Source organism: Mustela nivalis (genome assembly GCF_964662115.1).
Source record: "Mustela nivalis genome assembly, chromosome: 6".
NCBI lineage: Eukaryota > Metazoa > Chordata > Mammalia > Carnivora > Mustelidae > Mustela > Mustela nivalis.
The window spans coordinates 46889322-46909309 of NC_139025.1; the positions used below are offsets into that span (position 1 = coordinate 46889322).

Sequence of the window (19988 nt, forward strand, 5' to 3'; positions counted from 1 at the left end):
ATTTTCTCCCTCCCCTCCTCCCCCATCCTCTTCAGTTCCCTCACAATCTGTGGGACCGCCCCCCTCCTTATCTTAACAGAATTTCTTTAAACTTAGAACCAGAATTCTTCCTATCTTACATTTGTTTTAAGTAATCAATGCCAGGAGCTTTGAAAGTTTAGCTTGTTACAACAGGTCCTTTCTCTTTCTTCAAGTACCATCCTTTCCCTAGCTGAACTTTGTTGATTCTGACCAAAGGAGTACTCCTCGGTTAGGGAATCAACGTTAATCTATGAGGTGGTCTGTATTAGGTATGGACATGATGCAGAATAGGCTTTGTTTACATTTAGCAGAAGTTACGGTTTCCCAGCTTTGAGAAATTCTAGAAAGCGTCCTTTGCCTTTTGTTTCTGGAACAGTCAAGCTTTGCTGATGAAACAATCAACAACTGCAAAAATAACAAACATACCAGCTCCCCACCTCTGCCATCTTTAAGTGTGTGAGCTTTAAGAAAGTAAGTAGGTGTACCTGGCTGGCTTAGCCAGTAGAGCTAAGAGTAGATTTTTGATCTCAGGTTTGAAAGTTTGAATCCCATGTTGGGTGTAGAGTAGAGATTACTCTACCTGCTGGGTGTAGAGAGTCTTTAAAGAAAGCAAAATAAGGCAAGTGTGTCTATGTTAGAGAACAAAAAGAAAGGTTGTATGCTTCTTTTTTTCTTGAAAAGCGTTTAAACACCTGAATTGGTTTGTCCTATCAGCAAAGTGTCAAAACTATACTTTGCAATTGAACATTGAAAGGAATAAAAAACATTGGAAGATTCTGAGCAGGATATCGGGAAGGGCCCAGGACAGAACAAAATGCAGGATGCCCTCCTGTTGTTTGCTATTTTATTTAGGAAGATGTGATGTTCTCCTCTGAGCCTACTGTTACCTGCTTAGCAAAATGGAGAAACAATAACCCTTACCAGTAAATAACGTTTCTAAGAGTCACATTATTTAGGAAGTAGTGGCATTTATAAATACCTTCCAGTTCCCTACCAAATTGTAAAAAGAGGGGACTTAAAATTTTTTAAAAAATTAAAAAAAGAGGGGGACTTAGCAAGAGAGAGAATAGTTCTCAGAGTCCTAAATATAATACTTTTTAAGACAAGAAGTTACCACTAACAGATCATGTGAAGGTGTGGGTGAAGATAGTATTAGGTAGGTAAAGGCAAAAGTGTCTGGCTAAAATACAAGAGTAAATTGAACTTCAAGGACTGATTTTACAAGGGCCTGGGTGCTGAGTTTGCAGGTAATTCAGACTCCTGGTCTCTCACTCTGGCCTGCTTTGGCTCCTCCTGTATTTATGAATGTTCACAGGCCGCCTCTGTGACGCCTCCCTAGCCCAAGCCTGATGTCTCACACACCTTCCTCTGGCCTCTACTATCTTCTCCAGTAACTCTCCTGAATTCCAGCCATGGCTGTTCCTGTCTAAGTGTGAGACTGCCCCGGGCAGAGTCTCCCTTCCTTTGCTCCCTTTTCCTTCAGCACCAAGCATAATGTCTAGCTTAGTAGGCACTTGGCTGAATTAAGGTGCAAGTGAATTATTAATTAGAGGAGTTTCCAAACAGCTAACCAGGCAAAATCAGGTGAATGGTTATAGATGGTCAGAGAACAGAAATAAATCTACAGGGAATCAGAGAAAACCTCAGAAGGGACATTAGAAGGTTAGGAGGGTTGCCCGGCACAGGGAAACATGAGCAAAAATACAGAAGCATTAAAGTACACGGCACAGAGCAGGAATGTGACATAGTTTGATGAGGATGCAGGGGATCTAGCCCTGGGGAAAGCGTCTGGGGCAGTTATAAACCACCTCAAATGGGATGCTAAGGAGTAGCTAGGGTGGCCTAGTGGTGCTGGGCAAGGACTCTGAAGCCAGCTAGCCTGCCACTGTGTACCAGCAACCTGACCGTAGGCAGATCTGGGATCCCCCATGTCTTGTTTCCTGGTCTGTGAAAGGAGGGTCAGTAACTCAGGTGCTGGTGTGAAAAGGCAGATGCAAGAGAACGAGAGTGAGGCTGTGCAAACAGTGAGGAGGCCTTTTCATCAGCCAATGGTTAACACCATGCCTGTCCATAATAGGGGTTCAGTAAAAAGGTGAATGAATGAATGAATGAATGAGCCACATGAGGCCCAGTGTAGTAAACTAGGGAGGCGGTGGTGGGTATATACGGGTTAATTTTGGTACTGACTCTTAGCTCTTAAAGAGGTTTGGATGAGAGAAATTTGAAACCTTTAAAATATTATTTCTGTAACCTGTGGTTCTTACCTATGCATCTTTTAAGTATTAACCTAAATGATAAAAGAGGATTATGATAATAATATAGCTTACACAATTATAGCTTGGAAAAGAAACCGAAAAGAATATAATGTATAAAAGCAATTTGGGGGCACCTGGGTGGCTCAGTGGGTTAAGCCTCTGCTTTCGGCTCAGGTCATGATCCCAGGGTCCTGGGATCGAGTCCCACGTCGGGCTCTCGGCTCAGCGGGGAGCCTGCTTCTCTTCCTTTCTCTCCGCCTGTCTCTCTGCCTACTTGTGATCTCTGTCTATCAAATAAATAAAATCTTAAGGAAAAAAAAAAAAGAAGCAGTTTGGAGGAATCCTAAGAAGGGGGAAGACCCTTGTACTTTATGATGCTTTGCCTGCATTCTGTATTGTTTTTCTTTTCTTGTTTGTTTTATTAAGAATATTTCCTATTTTTTGTTTTTCATAGCTGAACACTTTCCAGGCAGTTTTGGCATCTGATGAGTCTGATACCTACGCCCTCTTTCTATACCCCGCCAATGGCCTTCAGTTCTTTGGAACTCGCCCCAAAGAGTCTTACAACGTCCAGCTTGATCTTCCCGCCCGGGTGGGCTTTTGCCGAGGGGAGGTCGATGACCTGAAGAGAGAGGGACCCTATTTCAGCCTGACCAGCACTGAACAGTCTGTGAAAAATCTCTACCAGTAAGTAAGCCTTTCCCTGTCATGACCCTTCGGAGCTACCCAAACTTGAGTGGCCATAAGACCACTGAATAATATCTTGATGGCTTAGGCATCAGGTCAAAACCAGATACTAGATTAGACCCTGGGAGGAGCAAATTCACCAAAATATAAAAGACCCTTTATTCTTCCTGCCCTATTGGGTACAGATACTGGAAACCGAACAGTGTGTATGTGTTTGCACAGCCACTGAGGCTTGCTATGAAAAACATTGCTCTTGGAGCCACATAAAAATGTCCAGTAACATAACTGCCCAGAGTGAGGTTTTTCCAGATTAATCATCTCACAAGGAGGAGATGCTGTGATTTATAATCTTTTGGACAGATACATGTTAAAAGTTAAATCAAGAATAGTGTAATTTGGGGGAAAGGGAAAACCAGACACATGGGTAGCAGTCAGAGGTCTGGGGGTTTCTGTATTGATTTCATTAACTCAAACCATGCTGGTTGGTTTCCCATGAGGTAGCCAGCACATTCCTGAGACCCATCAGAGGCTTACTCTGTTAGTGTAATAATAAGCCCCTTTTGCTCCTTGTCGGTCCACAGAGCCACCATATCTGGGTTAGCACCAGTTGATATTAATTTCAGGGCTTGTGAAAAAAATATCTTTGCTTTTATTCCTTTCCCAAATCCTGATCTAGAAGCCAGGCAGAATACATCAGTTACTTAGCCTCGCTTAATGGCTTCTCCCTTCCATTACATTATTCCTGGGCACTGGAAGACCTGACACTTTTGCATGCCATCTGCTTTGCTCAGCTGCCAGGGAGCAGGCCCCACCACCAAATATGGTTACGCAGAGCTGACATTTATTGAGAGCTTACTATTTGCCAAACACTATAAAACACTTTCCAGAAGTTACCTTAATTAAAACTCATAAGAATCCTAGGAGGTAAGTTCTGTCGCTTTCTCAGTTTGACAAATGAGCTTAGGGACGTTACGTTGCCTGTCACCTCGGAGTTACTCAGTGGCAAAAATTTAAGCACAAGCCTGGAGTCCCGAACTACTTCTTCTGTGCGGGAAGCCTGGTCTTGTTTCCCAGGCTTAGGACCCACCTTGGGCATCTTTAAGTCTCCGTCCAGGTGGCCTTTTAGTCCAGACGTGAGAAAACAGCTCCTTGCTTTCTCTCCTCCGGTTCCACCTTCCTGTCCCACTCTGGAGCCCCCAGATTCTCTACACCTCAGACGCTGTTGATCACTGGGGGCCCAGCACTTGAAATTCAAAGATGTCTGAAGCACAGGCCGCGCACACTAGCAGCCCGCATTCTGGGAGGGTCAACAGATGAAAGGATTGACGGTTTCGGAGCACTGGAATGAGTGCCAACTGTACTTAGGGTACAGGGGGCCAAGCAGCCTGTAGGAAAAAGCAGCTGTGCTCCCCAACCACAGTGATAAAGACCCCACGGCACTCACACATACACGCGTGCGCATGCGCGCCCGTGCACGCACGCACGCACGCACGCACGCACCGGCCTGCGCGCGCATCCTCACAGCGCCTCCTCTGTGCCTGCCCTCGTTTGTATCTTTCATGCTTCCTAGAAACCTCAGAGTGGCTTGATGAGGACAGAAGACGTGGGACTGACAGAGGTATTTTTCCTTCGTATAACTTAACATAAAAAAGAAATCACAAACAAGGCCGAATAATGTGAAATAAAAGCACACATTACCCGCTCTCACTACTTCGCGTGATAGCCAGGATTGATAGCCTTTCTAGGACTTTAGCATTCTGCAAAAACTTTTTAAAACCAATAGGGTTCTTTTGCTATCCATGCGGCATTTTCCCATTTATCACTGTCTTATAGGTATCATTCAGGAAGATGTTGATCGTTTTAAGGATAAAAGTTTTAGATTCTCATTTTCATGAAAGATAATTTCTTGAAAGTAGAATTGCTCAGAAAAGCTATACACAGTCGAACATCTTGGTGGACATGAACACACTGCCCCCCAGAGATGTCCAGTTTATGTCCTCACCAGTAAGAGAGAACCGTGATCGGCAGCTTTTCTTTTCAATATTTGTGACTCTGGTCGGTGTCAAATGCTTATACTCTCACTCTCATTTCTTTACTAGTGAAACCAAACACCTTTTCATATGTGTAATAGCTATTTTTCTATCTTTGTGACTTCTCTGCCTGTCCTTTGCTATCCAAAGAGTTCCTATAAATAAGAAGAGCTCCAAAGACCTCCTATAAATAAGAATAAATATAGTGAGGAAATTAATCCTCTTACACAGTGTGAATATTTTTGTCCAGATGTTCCTCTTTAAAATAACTTACTGGGCTGCCTGTGTGGCTCATTGGGTTAAGTGTCTGCCTTCAGCTCAGGTCATGATCCCAGAATACTGGGATCCAGCCTCACATCGGGCTCCCTGCTTGGTGGGAAGCCTTACTTTTCCCCCTCTCCCTCTGCCTCTTGCTTGTGTTCCCTCTCTTGTTGTGTCTCTCTCTGTGTCAAATAAATAAATAAAATTAAAAAAAAATTACTTACATACATCTAGAAGATGTAAATTTAAGGTTGGCAAAGTTATTGCTCTTTTATGATTTCAGATCTGTGTTATTCTTGGAAAGGCCTTCTCTACCTCCAATAATCTCCAATAGAAGATTAATTTAATCTTCTATTTTTACTTTTTAGTATTTAAGTTTTCAAAAATACACAGAAGACTAGAGGGGATAGCTAAATGAACACCCAAAAGCTCATCATTTAGATTTAGAAGTTGTTGACATTTTGACAATATTCATCTTTTTTTTTTTTTTTTGGCTTAAGAATTTTAAAGGAAATTACCAACATCATGCTCATACTAACTACTAGACACTTCAGTATGTATCTCTGAAAAAGAAAGTTATTTTCCTAGTCAATAGAATTTTTGTCTTCCTCAAACTGGTCTTGTAATTGTAAGCTTAAGGGTAATAAAATATGTAATTCATAATAGATTTGGCATAACTCCTCTTCTGGAAATATAAATCCAGCCATTTGTATTCTTTGAGATTATACTTTTTCTATCTCCTTGAAGACAAATTGCATTTACTAAGCACTAATTATGTGCAGAGCCTCATGACAGACATTTTATGTGGTTTTCTTACTTCTCTTAATGACCCAGGAAAGAAAGCACTGTCATCCAATTTTGTAGCCTTGTTTTCCTTTCTAGAAAACAAATTAAATTCTATCACTAAGCTTTCCAAATGACCCCGGATTTTAGGATAAACTCAAATTGGTTACTTTTCCATCATGAACAACGACAAAAGCCAAGATAGTGATTTATATTTCATTAGAAGGTTATTTTGCTTAACTTCTTTCTGCCATGATTAGTATTTCCCTATTCTTTGAAGCTTTTATAGTTTTCTCTAACGTCAAGAAGAAATTTCACAGCTGCAATACCTCTGATGTGATAATAAATGTGTATCCTCAGATCTTCAGGATTCTCTCTTATCTTCTTACTAAAGTGTTCCTTATTTGCTTGCCAAAAAACACCAACATTAAGTCTTTGAACATACTAAGTATACATAGCATGTTGCACAAAGGATCACAGTTTTGCTTTCTCTGCTCCTCTTTTCCTAAAGTAGCTATAATTACAACAGAAACAGCTTTGCATCTGTACGTGCACATGCATGTGTGTGAGCATACACATGAAGGAGGGAGAGGGAGAGGTAGAAAGAGAGGAGAGAAAGAGAAATTCTTAGAATTGTATTGAAAAATACTACATGTGAATGTGATCAGTACCTACCCAAAGCAGCAAAAGTCTCTTGTTATTATAATGATTTGATAATTTTCTTATTATCTTATTAGTCATTAACTCTTATACCTCACTGACTGACTTTTGAGGCAATCCTGTAACATGGGGGACTTTGAGCCTGGTATTTTCACATAGACCAGAGAAGAATAAAAACTGGTACATTCAAGCTAGCAAGACCCTTGTTTGTTCAAAGTTGCTTTTAAAAATTTTTTTAGAAATTTTTTTAAACTACATATAAAATATGTAGTTATTCTCTTTAGAATGTATCATTGACTAAAATAATGCGTCACTGGAACATTTGGAAAACTGAATGGGGTCCGTGTTCTTTTCTAGTAAAGAAAACGCATGAGCTCTCTGGTTCTAGATGTTTCTGAACACCTCTCCTGTATAACCCATGGCATTTTGACTAAGCTACTTTCTTATAGTCCCCTTAACTTTGTTCTGCATTTGCTCAGCATTTTTTAGATGTGGGCATTTATTTTTCTTTGAGTTTTTTTACATCGACTCACCATTCTTTGTCAATTAGTTAATTGATTAATCCATATGATTAAACAGGGAAATGTCTGTAACATTCCGGAGACCAGTGATAATTCAGTTGCTGACTGACTGTAGTATATTGGTTTTCTGACATAATGTAGATGTTTAGAGCATGGGTTTGGCGGAAGTGCTGAATTCAAGTCCAAGCTCTGCCAATTATTCATTGTATGACCTTAAAAATATTTGTTAGCCTCTCTAAACCTGTTTTCTCCTCTGTAAAATGGGGGCACATCACTGCCTCTACCTTGAAGATCGTTCTGAAGAACATTAAGCATTTTCTACATGACTAAGTCTCAAAAGTATGTAGTAGTAATTAGTGTTTAAGTGTTTGGCACAGATTTTTAAGCATACATTTTCCTGAGTGTGTTAAAAGTAGAGAAAGTATAAACTATTCCCACATTCCCTATTTGCTTCCAAATAGCTAGATTTTAGACAAAATGTGTGAATTTTAGAGCAGATTTCTGATTTGATGGTCTAGCCTTCTGAAACCTCATGTTAAGAGGTAGTTTATGTCAAAATTCCAGTATACTCCTTTTAGTTACCATGTAGGCCTGGTTTTATGCTTGTGAAAACTCTGAATCTGATCTTAATAGTCTTCCAGTTTTCAAATAAATTGCTCACTGTTGTGGGATGCTGGGTAAATGGATACTTTTGTCATGCACTGTTTCCTTTTCATTTAGACAGAGCAACCTGGGGGTTCCTGGAGTGTGGGCTTTTCATATTGGCAGCACCTCCCCACTGGACAATATCAGGCCAGCCACCCTTGGAGGAGACCTTACCAAAGCCCGCCCTTCACCTCCCCTGGAGCAGTCCTTCGGCCCTACAGCAGCTCCAGAAAGTGACTACACTGAAGACAATCTGGATTACTATGATGAGAATGAGGGAGAAGTGGAGTACCCCCCAAGTGAGCCAGAGGACACATGGAAAGGCCATAGCAGCATTGAGGTTTCCTTCCAGCCGAAAGCTGAGTCAAGACCTTTAGGAGGTGGGATATCTCTACCAGATTCTGATCCGGCCTCCCCTTTGCCACAGCTGACAGCTAGTGATCGGCCCCTCTCGCCTGAAACCGAATCGGCCACCTTGGAGCCTCAAACCAAAGAGGGGAGAGCTCCAGGTGGGGTAGATGCCCCAGATCTAAATGGCGCAGTCGAGTCTTCTGAACAGCAAGGGAACAGAAGCCCAGCACCTTCAAAGATAGAAGAAGATTCACCGGGTCTGACCTGGGGAGCCCCACCTCCCCACGCAGCAGGACCGTCCCTGCCTTCAGAAGAGGATGTCCCTCCAGCCCACCCCGAAGGAAAGGCCGTTCTGAATTACCCCGTGCTAGCTCACACTCCACCACTGGGGCTGGGGAGGCAAGTGCTGGGTGTGGAGGACGTCATCGGTTCCAACACTGAGGGTAAGTGCTTGAGAAGACTGGGTGCTGGGATTTCATTTTGCAAAAGCTGGTTTGCACAAGAGTTGCGATTTTTCTCTCCAGCGAGTTGGTGCAACGTTTAGCAAAACAAAGATTGGAACGGACTTTTTAAACCTATGTTTCAGGAGATGGAGTATCTTTGCCAAATAAATCTTGGCAGGCAAATTCTGTTGGAATCTCTTGACCATTAATAATGTTTTTTGCAAACGGGCCCCATGAAGCAAGTGGGGAAGAACTGGGCTGCTCGTGCCAGCTATGCTCTCAAGTGTAATGAGGTATTTCAGCTTGAAAGTTCAGCAAAGGTGAAACGTTCTGAGGTTTCATATACATTGCAGGGGTGGAGGGGTTAAGGCTGTCGTTTTGAGTAGCTGGGTGTACTGGCTCAAATGAACATTCCAGATTCGTACTCTGTTGTGGGACAATGCGTGTGCTCCCCTTGGTTAGAGATGCATTGCTGATGTGTAGGAGCAGAGACCCATGGGGCAAGAAAGTTGCTAACCACCTGTGTCTTGTCATTTCTGGTTCATGGCTGTGCAGCTGTGGTATTCACCTCCCTGGAGTCTTGTCCTCATTTCATGACTCACTGACCAGAGCGAGGGGCCAGAAGAGAAATGCCGAGAGGAGGCAGTGGTTAATTAACACAGACATGGAGCCGTTTCGCCTTCTCTTCCTAGTTGAGACTTGTCACATCAGTTCTTTCTTCCCAGTCAGGGATGTAAACACAGGAGTGAGAAACTGAGCAGGGATTCATTCCATTTGTTCCAGGGACTGCTCATCTGATCTCTAATAGGAGAAAAGGGGCCAAAGGTGAAAGCCCTCTTCAGGACTTCTTTCCCCCTTCACCCCCCCACCCCCGCCACCATTTCTGTGTCCCATTCTTTTGTAGTAAAAACATGTTGACCCAGCAAAGGGGACCTTCTGGGTTCTTCTGCTGTGGTAGTGATCTGCAAGAATATGCTTGAAGAAATGTCTATTTTAGGAGGAAAGAAACTATTTTGTGATGAAAGTGTGCCTTGAGTAGAGGGAGAGCGCTGGTGTCAGAATTAGGTTTGAATCCTCGCTGTGCTGCCTCGCTTGCTTGCGTGCTGCTGCCTGGGTGACTTGAGGCAACTCATGGAACCCTCAAGTCACTCGGATTTCTCCTAAATTTGCTGAGGGAACAAAATGAGATAACCAAGTTCTTAGTGCCTGCACGAGTTGATCCTTTATAAGTGGATCCTTTATAAATGGTGGCTGCTTTAACTCTTCAACAGGTTTGTTGAACCACCAGGCCTTCATGTGTGGTGAAGGGCCACATTTCTGCCAAATCCAAGATGTGAATTTGATCGGAAGGCTTTAGAACCTCCATACCCTTCTGACAACCTCCTGACTTTTCAGCGAAAATTCTGTATATTTAAAGAAAACGTAAAGCCAAGTATCAAAAAGATTTTTGGTAAAGGGATTTTGAAGTGAAGAGGAATCCTAAAATGGTCTTTTCATTTGTGATTTCCTGCCCTGGGAAGAGGTTGGAATATTAAGAAGCAGATTTGTGGAGTGATTTATTAAAGAGTTCAGAAGAAGGGGCCATACAGCCTGCTTTGAGCTGTGAGAGTTGAGCTCACTGGAGTGACAGGGGAGGAGGCTTAAGGAACATTGAGAACAGAGGGGGCAGCCATCATCCTGGGGCATGAACTCTGATATTTAGCAGCTGCTGGAGGGCGACTCCTCCTGACGCCTTAGAAGTAGCAGAATGCATATGAAAAAGCTGATTAATGTACTAAGACATTTAGAAAAAGAAATGTAACTAGATGTTTTGAACCTTTAAGGACAAAAAAAGACAGCAACCGCATGTTAGAAAGCACAGAGGGACGACTTTAAAACTTGAAAGCGTAGAGGGAAAACGGATGAGCTTCTGTTTTCCCTTCAGGCTTTAGGAAGACTGTGTGGATTATGGAACCATACAGTTGTTAGATACTTTTTTTTTTTTCCCCAGACAAAACATGGGCACCCAAGAGGTCCGTCAGGCAAAAGTAGACTTCCTCTGGGACAGCTGATGGGTGTGGTAACAAAGACACCCACAGAACATGGCCTACGAGTGCCCAACTCTGAGCCATCCTGCCTGGCTCTTTCTACTGATGGCATGGAGAAGCATGGATTTCAGTGCTAGGTGCACTTGAGTTTGATTCCCAACTCTGCTGGGTGGTTTGGGATAAGATGTATACTCTGTTTGATCTTCAATTTCCCCAGCTATAACATGGAGGAAATGTGGACCTTGTGAAACAGCTGTGAGAATTAAAATTGAATATGGGCAGCACCAAGTCCAACATATTTTAATTTCCCCTTTAAACTTAGAAGTCATCTTGTCAAACAAAGATATTAAGATTTAGTTAAAGAACCCCCAAATATCTCTCCCTTTCTTTAAAAAAAAAATTTTCCCCTTAGGGACTCTTTCCATGGACTTTTCTTGTTGTTGAGAAATCTAGATTCTTTTCAGAAAATGTGTACACCACGCCAGAATGTCCCAACCACACTCCAGTTCTGGCCTCAAGTGTATCATTTGCTTTCTTCTGTTTTCATAGAGCACATAACCAGCAATAAAATGTAAATGCAGACATTCTCTGTCTGAGGTGCCTTGTTTCTCCAGGGAGCTCCAGTAGCATATCGACAACCCAGAAAGTTCTCTGTGCACCTGACACATGCCCTTCTCTGACCAAGGCACTAGTAGAAGTTTGGGCTAGCATTTCCTGAATTCCCGGTGGGATGCAAAGTGGGACCTTGGCTTTAGTTTGTGCTGTCACCATCAATCTTCTGAACTGCCTTATGAAGCAGATACTGTCATTCTTCCCATGCTACAGAGGAAGGAGCTGAAGCCTGGAAATACTGAGTGACTTGTCTAAGAAGCTAGGAAGCCATGGAAGGACTGGCCCAAGCTGTGAGCTAACCAGTAGAGGGAAGCCCCACGTGTCCCTGCAGTCTGGGAAGTCTTCATGGAGGAGGAGGGCTGGGGAAACAGTCCACACAGAGGACTAACGACTGTGGAAATGTAGAGAGGGAGAGAGTTGAGGGAGCAGGTGAGCAAGGCGAGGATGACAGCTAATCAGAAAGGACCACCTGTGGGTGGCGAGCAGGGATGATGACCCAGAGCTCGTAGGTATCCTTACACCTGCGGAGGTGGTGCTGTGAGGAGCAGCATCTTGCCTCCGTCTGCATGGTGAGTGAGAAGGGGAGGGACAACTGGCGTTCAAAACCTCTTCATACTCCATTGTGGTTTCCTCGTGTTCCTCCTTAGATGGCAGCTGAGCCGGGAAAGCCCCGGGGTGTCACAGGAATTTCCCTGCGGCTTCTAGTCCCACCCTACTTTTGGCTTTGGGAAAGGCTACAGGAATGTGTTCCTCATGTGGCTTCCATCCCGGGATGGACTGGAGCAGGCTTTGCCTCCCCATCCAGGCTTCCAGACGAGAAAGCCTTTCCTGAGGGTCCAGCTTCACATGGTTTGAGATCTGTGAACACCAATAGCTCCCATACCCGTGAAGACACCTGCAAGGGAGAACCTGCTGGGGTCACGGTCCTAATAATTATTTGTTCAACCAGCATCGCTATACACACACACACATACACGCACGCGCGCACACACGTGTGTGTGGCAAAGCATGCCACTGTTTTTCATTACAAAGTTGGATGTGGTTTTTCTGACTAATCAATCATTCTTCAAGGCAGAGAAACTAAGGAAGATCTTTCCTGCAGTGAAAATGTGGGTCCTTTTCTTTCTTTCTTTCTTTATTTATTTATTTAGATTTTATTTATTTATTTGACAGAGAGAGTTCACAGTAGACAGATAGGCAGGCAGAGAGAGAGAGAGGGAAGCAGGCTCCCTGCTGAGCAGAGATCCCGATGCGGGACTCGATCCCAGGATCCTGAGATCATGACCTGAGCCGAAGGCAGCGGCTTAACCCACTGAGCCACCCAGGCGCCCCGTGGGTCCTTTTCTTGAGCAGTAAAAGCTGTTAAAAATAAAAGTCGCTCCAGCTGCCAGGGGCAGCCCCCTGCTGGACACCCTCTGTCCCCTCTGTGCTCCTACACTGTGCCTGGAGCCTGCCCCCCTTCCATCTTCCAGTGGCTGGGCCAGAGCCCTTAGCAAAGGAGGGCAGCCCAAGGCTGAAGACAGGCACTTAAAGGTTGCCAGCAAAATGAAGACTGAAAGACACATCAAATCTAGGGTAGAGTTTTTCGCTTTCATGAGTAACTTCCAATTAGGACAAATCCCAAGTACTTTGGCCATGCCTTTGCTTCTTTTCTCTTATGTATCCCCACCCCATCTTTTTCTTTCTATTAAGGCTATGAAAAGAGTAAAAAAGCATTAAATGGAAAAAGAAATGAGATTTAAAAGTCCTCATGTGAAGATTGCTTTACCTACTATGTAACCACACTTCACAAAGCCTTTGCAAACTGAGTGCTTCAAACCTGGCAGGCCTCCGCCCTCGTGCTGTGCCCCGAGAAGCCAGTAGGCTGGTCTCAACTGTCTCAGTCTCTGTGACAGGTGCTATCGGGCAGAAGGTGGGTCCCAGAAGGGTCTGAAAGCTTGTGGGGAAATTCAGGAAACAGGAGACCATGGGAGAAAAATGATTTCTCAGTGTGGACTCTAGTCCCCTTACATCTGAGTCACCTGGGGCCCTTCTTTAAAATGCCAATTTTCACACCCCTCTTTTACCTTCCGAACCAGAATCAGGTCTCTTGCAGATTCCAAAGGCCACACCCAAGTACTGCCTGGAGTAATGGAAAGATCATGGAATTTAGAGCCGGAAGAACCATCTTATCTCCATGGGCCTTAGTTTTCTCCTTTGTAAAATGGAGATAATATCTCTTTACCAGAATAGGAAGAAGTGTGTGAAAACACATCCAAAATTCTGCTGCGAAGAAGCATACAAATGATCACTGAATTGCCACTTGGTTTTGGGATACGCTTATCGCACATCTCATCCAGCTGGGATTTCAGACATGGATTCTCTACCTTCAAGGCGAGCAGCTTTGGATCTATCTGCATTTCCCATAGAAATCTGAGAAGGCCTGTTGGCCAGAAGTCTGGCTTTCCTTGCCTGGGATTGATAGCTGCATGTGGGATCCTATTTCTAGGTCCAGTTTTGCCTCTTCTCTGGGGAGGGACCTGGCTTCTGGGCTTCCTCCACTAAAGGATCTGCACGTTGCATGCCTGTGGACCTGGGCCCAAGTGGAAATAAGCCCTGAGTCCTGTTGCTCAGCTGGCCAGGAATGAATGTGCAAGCGTTCCCTGAAGTCCCAACATCCCAGGAGCTGCTGTCAGATGAAATTCATTAACTACGTTAATGAGCATCTCTAGCTCAGAAGTGGAAGGGTTACCAACGTCCTGAACATCATCATCAGTGGGCATAAGAACCCCCAGGGGATTGGCTCAGGAGTGGATACCCGGGCTCTGCTGCTGGAGTGTGAATCGGTAGCACTAAGGTGTACCTTGGGAACTGACATTTTTAACAGGCACCCCAGGTGATTCAGATGCACTGGTCCCTCCTCCCCAATCCACGGAGAAATGCAACTCCGCTTCTGCATGGTTGGATGGGCCCCTGCTGAGGCTGTAGGTCTTGTCAGAGGGGGGCAAAACTTCCCAGACGCCTCCAAGCTTTGCTGGGACGGATTGCTCCCAGACCTGCTCTGCCATGGTGTCCCTGTCTCAGGGGATGGCAGCTTGCCAAGATGTGATGTGAACATCACATGGACTTCTCTCCTCTGCTCTGTCTCCTCTCTCACAGCTCTTTCTCTCTTGCTATTGCCTTCTCCCCCTTCCTGCTCCCTTAATCGGCTCCATCCAATCCATCAGCAAACACTGCCTGCTCCTTCAAAATATTCCATATTCCGGGCCCTTTTCTCCAACAGTGCTTCCATCTGCCAGGGCACCCGCTTACTGGCTCATTCTCGAGGTATCGTAAGTCCAATGTCATCACTCCTCTGCTCCGGATGTCCCAGTGGCTCCCCTTCTCCCTCAGACTGAAGCCCAGCTCCTTCCCCTAACCTACAGGGCCCTCTGCCAACTGGCCAGAACCTCCCCTTGCTTCTCTCGCTGCCTCTGCTTCTCTTCCCGTGTCCCTTGGGTCCTGCTTGTCCCTGCCTCCAGGCCAATGTCCGGAGGTCACCTTCTCCCAAGGTCTTTCCTGATCCTGCTGCTTTAAAGAGCAAAGTCCCCTCCCCCGTCAGCCCTCTTGACCTTCCCTGATTTAAGATTCTGCACAGCTCTTAATGACAACCTCTGTACTAAATAATGTACCTGTTTGTTCACTGCTGCCTAGGAGAATGTGAGCTTTGGGACACAATGTTTGTCTGCTCCATCCCTAATTCCCAAGTCAGAGCCAGGCCCATAGGGGTGCTCCCATTATTTGCTGAATTAATAAATGAAAGAAAAGAGCAACAGGCATTTACCTCTTTCCCAACAAGCCGATGTTAAGTTTTAAGTGTGTGTTTTAAGTTTTAAGGCAGGCAGGAAAAAGGGATTGTAAGGGGGGCCCGTTTTCCCCTGTTAGGAGCAAACTCATCTTCTTTCCCTATGGGCTGTCATGAGGCTGGAAGGCTGAACTTCTCTGTTTTTAACTCAATAAGCTCCACCCTGAGAATGCAGTATCCCACAGAGCTGCTTATGAATGTCCCTGAGCCAGCTTTCCAGTAACCAGTAACCTGTCATAATTAGAGTTTCAGTTTCCTAACGGCCTTTCATGGGAGCCTAACCACTATATTGTGAGAAAAATGCAATCCATATGGCAACCAGCTCAAACTTTCTGCCCAGTCCACCTTTGTAAGTTGCTGGCTGCATCGCGGAGCTCCTCTCCTTTTGCCCATAGGAAAGCCATGCCTGTGCCTTGTAGGTAAATTAACCTAACCCGCCCTATCCGTGGTCTTCTTGCATCCCATCTCTCCCTCTTCGATTGACCCACTCTTGCAATGGGGACTGAGGGCAAGGACAAGTCTTCACCAAATAACAAATAGAGGGACTATACCATAAACCCACCATTTCTTTAATTCTGGAGAACAGTATTTAGAGTTTGGTTTTATTTTTACTAGACTTAACCTGAAAATGACTGGTCTAACCCTTTAGACCTGTATCAGATTGCGTCTTTACCTTAGTACTTAGAAGTGTGTTCAGAAAAAATGTGATTTCTGGCAACGGAGGTGTGAGAGAGTGTCACCCTGGTTTTAAAGAGGAGCGAACAGAGAGACCATGACTTTCTACTGTTTCACAGAACCACCTGAGTCATGGCCAAGGTTGAGTTCTAAGGGTTGGGGGCCCCTGCAGTTCTCCTCCACCCACAGCTACGGCCCTCCCCACCTGTTCTAGAGGTGAGTCCTGCCTGAGCACCTCTCCGTATGTGAGTTTGTCCACACTCGCTTCTTTACACTTAGCAGTTATCTTCGGAGTTGGAGAAACAGGAGGCTGACAAGATACATTGGTTTCTTTTTCCTTTCCTTTTCCTCTTTCTTTTTTTTTTTCCCTCCTCCTGCCATTGGTTTTCTTTTACTCAAACTGGGTCCCTCTGGACTCCTTAAACCAATGGTAGACAGTGATAGAATTTCTTTCACAAGAGAGTCTATATTCACCATTCTGGGGTTTTTTGGAGGGGGAGCGATGAAAGGGGAATGTGGGTTCCATATCCCTTTCCTATTTAAAAAAAAATGTCCAGGGTTATGCCTAAATTTCTATTTTTATCAAACTGGAGTTTTTCAGCTGTGTTATCAAGGCGCTATATACCAGGGCTTGAGTCCCTGATTTCATTCTCCCAATGCTTCTGGATGTTCTGTTTGAGACTGTATTACCTGTCTTACCAACCCCTCAGTCTGCTGCTTTCTCAGGAATCTGTAAGCAGCAGACAAGTACTGTCCAAAAGTTAATGCTCCTCCTGTGCCTCTCTCCCCATCCCCTCCCCCACCCCCACCCAGCATGCTGTAAGCCCCTTCAGGATCATCTCTGCTCCCTCCTACCATTAGGCTTGATTTATAAAGTATGCCTTATGTCGGACTTGCCAAACCCTATGCTGATAACCTCAAACTCCTGATCAGGTCCTTAACCTTGCTCCGGGGCTAGGTACTTGGGTTCCACTGGAGTGCAGCTATTAGGAATCTGGAGCCAGACCTCCTGAGTTCAAGTTCCAACTCTGCTACCTACTGCCTGGGTGACTTCAGAAAAGTCCCTTTCATCTGTGCTTCAGCTTGTTCATCTGCAGAAAGGGAATAAAAATGGCCCCTGCTCGCATGCAAATTGAAAGCCTGAGTGAATTTCATAGAGCAGTATCTGGCATAGAGGAAGCACTATTTAAATGGTAACTGTTCTGTTTTCATTGGTTGATACGTCTCTGGCTCTGGTGTTACGTGGTGCTGCTATATCTTTCCTCCCTTGGAAGGGAGGTTTCCTCCTCAGACCTAGACCTGGAACACAGCTGCCAGCTGGGTTTCCCCGGGAGTAGGGTATCAATTTTCCTTGGGAACTGGCCCCTCACAGCGACAGCGGGGTCCAGCGCTAGACTTCCGTGCTGTCCCTTCTTGCCCCCGTGTGCCTGGAGTCTGGCCCCCAACTCCTTCCCCCAGGGGAGGTTCAGGCCAGGTGTGCCCCGCTGCTTTGCTTCCTGCTGGCCATGCTCGGAACTAGCATCATCCCTGGTGTCCAGAGAAAGCCCTCTCTTCTCCATTAGCACCCCCCGCCATGCCCCACTCTTTTAGCCATTTCCTTTATGGACAATGGCATCTGCCCCAATCAGTTTCTTTGTTTCTTGGTAGTACAGATGGCCCTCTTTTTTTTTTTCAATGGGGAGAATAAGTGGAAGATGGAAGGAGTCACTACTGGTCTACTCAGGTCTCCTAGAAGAGCTGTGATTGTGGCCCCCACTCTCATACTGGGTGGCAATCTGCTTGTGACATACTGGCCACCGGAAACCCTACACAGGCACTGGGCATTTACCAGCTGGATCTCCCTCTTCCCTTCCCCCTTTTCCCTCCCTCCCCATAGACTTTCCTTGTGTGTGCTCTTGAAGACCCTTCTCAGAAAGCAAGCCTACTTCCCTGCCCAGTGAGACAAGCTACAAGCTGTTCTCTCTAGGTTCAGGGTCCCCCCCTGGAAGAAGACGGTGCTTGGACCTGAGACCGCATTCATGATTTCTCTTCTGGTCTTCCTCTTGGGGTCGTTATTGTCAGGGTCATTTCTCTCAGGTCGAGCCACATATAATTGTTGCTATTTGACCACTGTATACCCACAGGACGGCCGTTTTGGGCAGTTTGGCCTAACACGTGCTTCCTGGTTGGTTTTTCTGTTCCTGCACTCACACCAGAGGGGTGAGCCTCCTCCCACTTCCCAGCCCTGAACTGAGAGCAGACGGGAGCCGTCAGCCGTCTTCCTTGCCAGAAGACCAAGCAAGTTAATTCCCCTGGGCTGGATGTTGTTTGTAACTCTTAAACATCAAAAACCCGTCTGTTTGTTACCATTTAAGCTGATTTTACAGAGCAGATGTGCTGTCCGTAATGAAGCTTGACAGCAAGGATGTTGGAATCAGTCCTTTTAACACAAGTTGGTTTCTGCTTTCCAGTCTTCACGTATAATGCTGCCAACAAAGAAACCTGTGAACACCACCATGGACAGTGCTCCCGGCACGCCTTCTGCACCGACTACGCCACCGGCTTTTGCTGCCACTGCCAGTCCAGGTTTTATGGAAATGGGAAGCACTGTCTCCCAGAAGGTGAGGGGTGAGCCCTTGGCCGGGCTGGGAGCCACACTGTGTATATTTTGCTGCTCGCTTGCTTGCGACTGCCACTGTGAGCTCTACATCTGGACCCTGCATTTCCACTGCATGAATCAAAGTCCTGGCAACTCGCAGGTGCTGGATAAGTGTTTGAGAAATGAACCCATTTGGCTCCTTTCCCGACTTGAGGATTAGGCAGAATTCTTTCCTCCTTTTTGCCAGCTCATTAGAGTCCAAGTGGACAGGAGAAGGGCAGGATGGGAGAAAAGAAATTGAAAACAGGTTTGTTTTGTATTTAGATGGTTATTCGGTCAGTTACGAGATCATGAGAATGGCCAAAGACTGAGTTTGGGAATTGGGAGAGGAATAATTTTCTGTGCACCCATCACCAACCTGGGCGTCGAAGATCCAAGTTGATGGTATTTGCTCTCTTTCAGGGGCACCTCATCGGGTCAACGGGAAAGTGAGTGGCCACCTCCTCGTGGGCCACACACCCGTGCAATTCACAGACGTGGACCTGCACGCTTACATCGTGGGTAATGACGGCAGAGCCTACACGGCCATCAGCCACATCCCTCAGCCTGCCGCCCAAGCCCTTCTCCCGCTCATACCGATCGGAGGCCTATTTGGCTGGCTCTTTGCTTTACAAAAACCTGGCTGGGAGAACGGCTTCAGCTTCACAGGTGAGTAGGAGAGGCCTTTGATGGGGCTGCTGGTCACCAGCCATCGTGCTCTGGTCTGAGTGAGGATTGGTTTGTTTTGCGTTCCAGAACCTCAGGTGTCTTGTTTTCTGTGAGGAAATAGTTGGGAACGGTTTGGTCTTCCACATGTTCTTCCGCGTTCTCCTGAGAAATAGGATGGCTCTCTTTGGAACATGTAGGTCCTCTCACCTAAATTGGTTGAAGCTTGTTTGTCAGGCTTTGTTTGCTTGAGTTGTTAGGCTCAGATCTGTCCAACAACTGATGCACAAGAGGTGATTAAAGGGCATCTGGAGAGGGGTTTCCTTCGTGAGTAAACGTCCTTCCTCCTCTCAGCTCCACCACTCTGACCAATAATGGTGCAGACCAGTGCTTCTCAGACTCTAACCTGCACACAGAGGGCCTGCAGCCCTTGTGAAAAGATGGAATTCTAGCTCTGTGGGCCCCGGGGTGGGGTCTGTGCTTCTGGTTTCCTAGGAAGCTCCCCGGAGATGCCCATGCGGGCCTAAGGAAACACCCTTTGATAGCAGGGGCGTAGAGGATACTTGGGGCTCCTTCCTTCCTACCTGAAAAGGCTTATTTCCTTCATCTCTGAGAACGTACTGAGAGAAAAGTTCTTCTCCCACCTCCAGCTACAGACTCCAGAGCTGTTTGGAGGATCTTGATTTTCCTTGAGTTTTGAGTAAAACAATCATCATCTGAGTAGCTTAGTAAACGTATGTGCCAAATATTGTATGAGACTTCATATACTAAAATATATTCATCGTTTATCTGACATCGAAATTTAACTGGGGGTCCTAAGTTCTTTGTGCTTGTTTGTTTTTCAAATGTGGCAGCCTTACAAAGAGAAAGGTCAAGATGTTCCTAGTAGTTTCTCACAGAAAACAAGCTGT

At 45.5% G+C, this 19988-nt stretch overlaps 1 protein-coding gene across 1 annotated transcript in view; it reads left to right on the plus strand.

Moving 5' to 3' along the window:
* NID2 (nidogen 2) overlaps positions 1-19988 on the plus strand; it is a 61810-nt gene that overhangs the window by 8717 nt on the left and 33105 nt on the right. Inside the window, exons 3-6 of the mRNA XM_082735139.1 lie at positions 2731-2963; positions 7939-8657; positions 18245-18394; positions 18835-19080. Of these exons, the coding sequence (XP_082591265.1) occupies positions 2731-2963; positions 7939-8657; positions 18245-18394; positions 18835-19080 (1348 nt within the window). The remainder of the gene's footprint in view (positions 1-2730; positions 2964-7938; positions 8658-18244; positions 18395-18834; positions 19081-19988) is intronic.